At 39.4% G+C, this 9,025-nt stretch overlaps 1 protein-coding gene across 1 annotated transcript; it reads right to left on the bottom strand.

Annotated features, from left to right (window-relative positions):
* Positions 1 to 4,771: 4,771 nt before the first annotated feature.
* LOC147761763 (uncharacterized) lies at positions 4,772 to 6,637 on the bottom strand. The gene has a single exon (XM_087014066.1). The coding sequence runs from the start codon at positions 6,635 to 6,637 to the stop codon at positions 4,820 to 4,822; it is 1,818 nt and encodes a 605-aa protein (XP_086870192.1). The 3' UTR covers positions 4,772 to 4,819.
* Between the last annotated feature and the right edge of the window lie 2,388 nt (positions 6,638 to 9,025).

Raw genomic sequence — 9,025 nt, 5'->3', positions numbered from 1 at the left:
AAAGACAAAGAAGTGTGATTATTGATTTTATTAAAATACCAGTTTGCATTACATGTATTTTAGGCCGCCAATAGGAGTATACTAAGTTCAAATGGGCAAGTACAAATCATGGACTCTCCTGAAATAACAGAACTACATACGTTGTTTCAAGGGTGCTGAACTCCCAATTCGGAAGTTCGTTGAGTTTATTGATAACCGCACCCTATTTGAGGGCCGCAGATTTAAATTATGACTTTGAATGCATCCGGTAGAAGTGATACAATTGCACCTCCAGCCCCAGTTGAGATAGTAATTGAACCTCCAATTGTTAATTAAAAGAACACCATGAAGTCCCAAGTTAATGTGCTGTCAAGCTTCTCGTAACAAATAATGCATGCCAGTAGATTTATATAGAGAGTTACATGTAAAACACCGAATGAACTTTTGCAAAGATGAGTTCATCTTGCACAAATGCATTCCACATAGCTCTTTCCTGGTGTCAATAAACAATGTCTCCGGAATAAGACCTCTCACAAATCCAAAGGTCAAAGCAACATTGTAGGGGCTTGATAGTTACTCCTTACGTAAAGGGTATGTCTGAATATCTGAGACGGACTTTCAAAAATAAAAAACACTGAGTTTAACGTCAGCTTTAAACCACATCAGACGCTAAAGAAAATGCTATGCCACTGTATGGATAAAACTGACAAAAAGAACATCAGTGGGCTCATGTACAAAATTTTATGCAAAGGATATGAGTGCAGTGGGTGAAACCAAATACACATTGTTGAGGCAGAGAGGTATGTAATGAGCACCGGAGACCTAATTGTTCCAGCACATCTGAAGTTTCACGACACATCAATGTCGATGACCTGATCACACCATCATGCAGTTAATAGAATGTGTAGGTCTTGGGCCGTGATCCCTTGTGGTTCAATCGAGGGTAAAGGGATTTACATTCAGGCCCAGAGACTTTCACTAAACAGTGACGGGGGAGGGGGGAGAAAACCTGTCTCACATCTGGAACAGTGCTGTAGTGAACGGTTCTAACTAAACTGTTCATGTAACTTCAGTGATAAAGTCCTACTGGTAATTAAGTGTTTGGACGAAAGCTCTCAGGTACGATTTCAGCTAATGTATAAATTGAACAGTTTTAAATTTCATAATTATCAACACGCGAGTCAAACTTAAGAGGGTGTTTAAATAGATCTGACAGGTGAGACAACGTCAGTCTATTATGCTGCACACATAGAATATGCCCTAGAACCGTAGAGGCTTTGTACTTTGTAGATTGATGTACAAACACTGGTACTATTTTGCTTTTAAAATGCGCAAGACACCGCAAGTAACTGATATCATAACACTGCACCCAACACTTTTATTACGTACACGTAGCATCGCAGTTTGTCAACCTATCACATAATTCTAACAAAATTAAAAAGATTTCACCACAGTTATCGTTTAAAGACAAATAATGGGATTATCACACTGATTTATAGCCTTTAACGAAATGACACCATGGTCCTGCAATAAACGGGGCGTTGTTCGGTCAGATCCCTCTGGAGAGCATCTGGAAACCCTTTTATACGTAATGAGATACCAGTCTGTTAAATGAAATACTGAATATTACTCTGTCTTAATTACCTTTGGCAGGAGCTATATGCTTACCATTTAAAATGAAGGGCTGTCAACCTAGCACTCACCTTTGCCGATGTCTGGACACCGCTTTTCTGTCTGTATTAGTGGAGGGGGTTATATGACAATACCACCTCGTATCAAAAGGGAACATCCGGGCTCTGCTCCATTGTGTTTTCCAACAACTAACATGCACCAACTCTCACTGTATACCGCCATTTCATATATATAGCCTCTGTCATGTTTGTTTACTATAGCCATTCCATATTTTTCCGCAATAGAAAAACACATTCCTCCACATAATAGAAATCGGTCATTGCGTTGTAGAAAAAAATTTGACCTGAGCTTTGACAATGAAATAATTGTTTAGCTGTAGGATTGCTTCAATGGGTAATTTGTTTGTTATTGTGTAATATAGCAATTAAAACAGGTCAAAGTTCACCTGAGCTCAAAATTGAAGCATTTTTCAGGTAAAATGACTCAAAATGTTATCTGAATAAGAGGATGGAAATAAAAAATCCTGGATTATTTCTTATAAATTGGTCTACATTGATAGGATTAATTTTCCAAACACACCCCAAACGAATATCAGTGAATTATATTTTTAATCAAACTAGTGCTTGACTCTGACAACAGGGTCCGCTAGTAAATTCTCCATCCTGAGCTCTATTTATTACAGTTAAATTATACTCGTCAGTATGATGCCGTTTGAAAGCGAGTGTGAGATTTTTTATTATACAGCATTGGTCAAAAAGGTTGTCCCACCCCCATTTCCATGTACTTTTATTTACAAATGATCACCTAACCGCTGTTAATTGTTAGAAATAGTGTTTTCTATTACGTATACCGTGTCTAACATGATTAATGGTTTAAAAAATACAAAATAGTGGTGAAAATATACATATTTTATACCATTTAGTAAAATTTATAAGAGGTACCCCCTCAAATCGACTGTTTCTCTGTGACTTCTACAGATGTAAAGAAATGACTATAAAATTAAAAAGACGCCATCAAATGTCACCAAATTCACACACAATTAGCATTAGGGTGTGCTCATTAAAGATCACGTGCCTAACAGCGTGTGCGTCTACCGCGTACTGCAATTATTTCCTGTAGACGGCGCGACAAGCCTTCAACACGGGTTACAATTCTGTTTTGTGGGATATTGTCCCATTCTTCTTAAACAAGTTGGGGGAGTTGGTCCACGTTTTTATGGGGTTGGTTCTCCTTTGCATTGCACACTCCAATACATGTCACAGTTGATTAGTAAGTTTGATATCAGTGCTCAAAGATGGTGGTTCCATCCTTAGACCATTATGTTTCTTCAACAAACAGTTGCCAGTTTTTGAGCGGTGTGAGCAAGTGTGCAGTCATGATAAAGCCTGAAGTTAACCCCAAAGTCAGTTCTTGAAGATGGAATGAGATATCAGCTGAGAATGCTACGTTCAGTGATCCCACAGGCACCTGAACCTGGCCATCCATCACTGTAAGGAAGTTGATTTTGATGCAGAATCAAATTATTTCTTGTATCCCATCGATGGTCAAAGAGGGTCCATAGACATGTTAAAAAATGCCTCTTGGAAGGGTGTGTGCAGGATAATATCGACTGAGGTGTTAGATCAGTCCGCATTTGGAGAACATTCCAAGCCCATGGTATTAGTACATTGTTCCCTTTGGAACAAAACGTAACAGGGGCATTTTGATGTAACATTTTCAACAGAAATCTCACTCCATTTGCAAGAGGTGACTTCAGGGATACTACTGGCTTCATTGTGACGACGCACTTGCTCACAGCTCTCGTCTGGCAAACGATTTGTTGCAGAAACACAGGGCTCTGAAGATGGGACAACCGTCTTTGAGTCCTGATATTAATCCTACTGAGCAGCTGTGGCATAAATTGGAATGTGCATTGCAGAGGAGAACCAATTCCTAAATAATCTTGACCAATTCCGCCACGCTCTTTAGGATGAATGGGACAATATCCCACATAACAGAATTGTTACCCATGTTGAAGGCTTGTCGCGCCGTCTACAGGAGATAATTGCAGTACGCGGTAGACGCACACGCTGTTAGGCAAGTTATCTTTAACGAGCACACCCTAATGCTAATTGTGTGTGAATTTGGTGACATTTGATGGCACCTTTTCAATTTTATAGACATTTCTTTACATCTGTAGAAGTAACAGTGAAACAGTCGATTTGAGGGGGTACCTCTTATAAAATTTACTAAATGGTATAAAATATGTATATTTTCACCACTATTTTGTATTTTTTTAACCATTAATCATGTTAGACACGGTATCCGTGATAAAAAGCACTATTTCTTACAGTTCACAGCTGTGAGGTGATCATTTGTAAATAAAAGTACATGGAAATGGGGGTGGGACAACCTTTTTGACCAATGCTGTATTTTAGTGGGGCCTTGACTTCAGAGAGTACAAACGTAATTAAATTAGTTACTCCCCGTACAATGCTGGGAATTTTGCCACTCCTCGACGCTGTTGTTTTCAGCCCTGCCCCCCCCCCCCCCCCCCCCTCAACCACATGGAATTGACCTGCAAAACTACTGCCAGAAATAGTCGCCAAAGCTATAAAATGCTGTAAAATTCGTACCGACGGACCAAAATTTGGAGGTCTAACTGAAGGACTATTATACATATATTGCTAATAAAAAAAGTCACACCAGTCGATTTGAGACAGATTTTTATCAGTAATATGCTTATCATAAACTAGTATAACCGAAAATCAGCTATGCATTAAATGTATATATACACATTATATACTGACGTGCAATAAAATATAAATTTATTGCTTAGAAATATGATAAGTATCTATGGTGACACATTGTACATGTATAGTGATTTATAGCAGTCAGTAAGAGCAAACACTTACTGTACATTGTAGACGTCCATGGTATTACATGTAAGCAAAGGAAATAAAGCAACATATCTGCATTTTACGTTAAGACAAATGATGCAGTGAGTGTCTCAACGTGCAGTACACAAATGTCTAACAATATGTTGACCCTTGTGTATTTCCAGTTTCCATATTTGCTTTGACAGAAAAAGCTGAAATTTTGTGTAGGGCTGAATACTAAGTTTACTTCAATCATTATCGGTGTTTCAGATTTTAACAAAGTTGATTTTTTTTTTCTCATTTAAATCATTTTCTGGTGCGAGAGACAGGTCGGCATTTCCAGATCACCTTTAAATTGCTGTGTGTATATTCAAAGCTTCGTAGGAATTTTCAGCTGGTCGGTTTAAATCAGTAACATTCTGATAAGGAGAGACGCTCTCCAGTTCTTGGTACGGTCCTGTTTCCCCAGCCTTGGCGATGTTGGTGTCTTGTAACCTAAACATGGTCCCATCACTTTCAGCGGTGGCTTTGCTTTGTTTACCACGACATCGCCTATAAAATCGACACCCGGTGACAATAATGTAGACGACAATAATTGCAAGACAGGTGGCGCTAAATCCTACTGCGAGATATGCTGAGGAAAGGGCCTGCCTTGAAAAATGCAATGATGTCAAAGGTTGAGCTTCATTACCAGTTACCCGTGTGACGTCATATGGTGACGTCATCTGCTGTGGTTCATCAGCGCCGGTGGTGCTATCTGTATGCTTGGGGGATGTTTCAGTTCCGACATTGCTAGTCGGCGAAATGAATTTAATGCAGTCCTTCATGTCCAAAGTCAATTGTGAGGGGACACAACCTTCTGTCGAAAAGCCACTGACATCCATCCCTTTAAATCGTAATGGGCTCTTACAGAAAGCTTTGTGGACATCATTATCTACTCCTTTATCACGGTATAAACGAAGCCAAGCTATCTTGCAGTCACAATGAAATGGGTTGCTGCCAATCCTCAGTTTATGCAAGCGTTTGAGACGTAATATGGTACATTTGCCAAGTTCTTTCAATTGGTTCCCATCAAGGTACAGTTGCTCCAGACTTTCCTCTACGCCAGTGAAGGCAATGGGAGACAAAGAACTAATTTTGTTGCCTCCAAGATCCAACACGGTCAAATTTGAGATATTCTTAAAAGTTTCAGAAGCCACATACCATATATCATTTGATCGCAGATATAAGCGACGAAGTAAGCTTGATCTTTGAATTGCCGGAGTCACAGCTCGAAGTTTGTTGAAAGAAAAATTAAAAACTCTCAATGCTAGAAACTGTTCAATATGATCCAAGGCATACCGCGGCATTTCACTAGAACTTATATCCAATATTTCCAAATTGGACATGTTCCCAAGTCTTTTGGGTAAATTATAATAACCCATAGACGTGTTCTGCATTCGTAAGGTCCGCAAATTTACCAAATTCATCCAGCTGAAGTCTGCGCTTCCTCGGAATTTATTGTGACTTAAATCCAGTGATTCCAATGCCAGGGGGAAAATGTCGGGCTTATTCAGAGAAGTTTTATTTAAGAAATTATGTTGCAGAGACAGGTGTTTCAGCGATCTCATATTACGTATCTCATAAGGAACCTCACTTAGGTAGTTGTTGTCCAAGTACAGCCTTTCCAGGTATGTGGCTCCATCTAATGATATATCACCATCATATAATGTATGATATGTACCACTCAAGTCAACAGTCTTTAACATTGGATAGCTCGAAAAACTCAGAGTTTCTATAAACCGATGCACTGTTGCATACTTCAGTTTTAATGTCAGAACGCTGTTTTTCAAGATGTTCAGAAGGCTTGAAAGATCATGTACATATGCGTAGGACATGTCTATTTCAAACACAGAATGCGTGTCACTGCTTTGAGTGTTGCATGTAGGCTGATATAAACAGTCGCGAAATAATGCGAAACTGTGGCTGAGATCCAGAAGCTCTACTGTCGCATTCAAATTCCTTAATCCAGAACACAAACTTGAACATCTTATTAAACTAGAAGGTCTGCACATCAACGTCCACAAATCCTGCTCCCTTGTTTCTCCGTATGTGCTCACATAGCATGCCTGACAGTCAGGGATGAATGGACACCTTGCCTGTACTGTGGATATAGCGACATTCGCCATAAGATATATGACCAGAGACCAGAATTTGCAATACATCTGGAAAGAAGTGAAGACAATTACTTAAACATTGATCTTACACGCCTTGTTGATACTCAGACATGACTTAGTCTCACACCATTATTTCAAACATTTGCTTGAAATGGCAATTATACAGTGTTCAGTGCATGTATGGGGGAGTGCAGGGTGTTACAACGGATATACATCATGGTAATTTCACAAAGCAGTTGTCACAACAAGCTGCTGGCGTTCAGAACGTAAGCATTATTAAATGCATATTTGGAAATAACATTAAAGAAAAGTTATATGCATTTTGGGCAATAGTGGATCCAGTCCAGAGTTTGGCACACTGAGCCACATGCCTTTGCTTCATAGGCACTAGTAGGCTATACCTATTGTCTCTCTAACACACAAAAATAAAAGCACACTATGAAAACAAGCAAAATGACAGCAGACCAAACAAATTTCACATCTCGATGTCTTACATATTGCAGTGAAATTGTCCACGTCAAACAATTCACATCTGCCGAGGAAGCGATCGAAGAGAGCCAAAATGAGTCTTATTGTCACCCCCTTTATAACTAAATCGTGCACCTGGGCACACCCGAAACATCCCACACCACCTCCTATCATTCCGTTTCCTCCGCTTTGTTCAACCTCTCTTTTGTCAAGATATAAATGACATAAATAATCAATCATGTCAGCTAAGGTCAAAGTGATTTCAAAACAGGCGAGTTAAACGTAAAGGAATTATTTCTATACATCTGACATGTGAGACGTCAGGTTTTTACCCTGGAACATAGACTGCATTTACTTAGTAGACTGTTGCGCAAACACTGTTTGGCTTTAATGTGCGACTATTGAAATGCACCGCAAGTAGCTTATTTTATAACACCAGCGAATGATTTTATTACGTGTATGATGTACAGTATGTACCTGTATTTACATATACAGTGTATACAGGGCTATATACCAATGTTGCAGAGATAGTTTTCAACAATTTTAGACTTCTATTTTCAATTTAACGGGGAAATTATATGACACTTTGATAGAACAATGGTCCTGCAAGGGGCCTTGTTCGGTACGATCTCTGTGTAGATAATCAAAAAAACCTTTTTAGGCAATGAAATACCAGTCTGTTGTATAAAATAATGATTCAGACAGTCTGAATTGTCTTTGACAGAAGCCATATTCTTGTCATTTAAATTAATGATTGTTAACTAAGCACTCACCTTTCCCGATGTTTGGGCACCACTTTTATGTCAGGTGTAATAGAGGGGGTTACAGGTATATCCCAATACTTCCTCGTTCCAAAGGGGTACATCCGGGCACTGTTCCATTATGTTTTCCAACAAGTAACACACCACAAAGCCCCACTGTGTACCGTCTTTCCGTTGCCATTGACACTTTGGATGGATTTTATTGAAGCTATTCCCAATTATTTTACATAATTAAAAACAATCATATCGTTGTAGAAAAAAAAAATAAACTGAGTTTTGACGATGAAATGAAATATTTTTTTCAAAAGACTCAGATCACATATTAAGTGTGAGTGGAGAAGTGTGAAGTCAGAGTAGAGGTGTCGTTACCAAATTACTGACTACAATAACTGTTGCACTGCTGCATTGTGTAATATGCAATGTTTTCATTGGGTAGTGCTCCTTTGGGCTGGTCAAAGCTTGGCTTTGGCGAAGCAGGGTTCTGTCAAAAAGTATCCATATGTCGGCAACTACTGCATAGAAGAATTTGAAATTTTGCACGCAGGCGGTCGCAGTGCGTAAAATGTTTTACCAAATTGTTAATCTGTGTCAGTATGGCGAGAAAAAGACAGATATTGCCAGACAGGTTATTGTGTCACACGGAACCCTCTGCACAGTTTTAAAGAGTCATGCCCAGACTGATGTAACTACACAGAGGCCACACCCATTGTAAAGAAATCTTACGACCAGTGTACAGGACTCACTGTTCTTCCGGATATGCTGCTGCAGCCAAACAAATCCACCCAGTCTAGTCAGAATGAGGAGCAAATTACCACATTTTTTCAAGGCCCTTAGTGAACACCAGACTGGTTTTAGCAGGTTATAATACCAGATGACCCATGGGGGAAGCCACTGTTAACAGCAAAACATTGTCATCTTGCTGTTTCATGAATTGGCCGGGGACCATGTCCGTTTCTGGGTAGAACACTGAAATCGCGTGGTTTTATTTATTGGGGTAAGATTTTACCTATACCCCTTAACTTGTCAAAACAGAGTTGACAGACATCCTGAAGAGGCCTACGAAGAAGCTTGTGCCGCGTCTAAATGAATAGGGTCATTAACAGCGTCAGTATTTGAAGTGGAAACCACACTGGTGGAAAAACACCAATGGCAGTCATCGATGGTTGTTATT

This window comes from Lingula anatina, chromosome 5, assembly GCF_051362555.1.
Source record: "Lingula anatina isolate TDL-2025a chromosome 5, LinAna3.0, whole genome shotgun sequence".
NCBI lineage: Eukaryota > Metazoa > Brachiopoda > Lingulata > Lingulida > Lingulidae > Lingula > Lingula anatina.
This window is presented reverse-complemented; position numbering and strand designations above follow the sequence as displayed.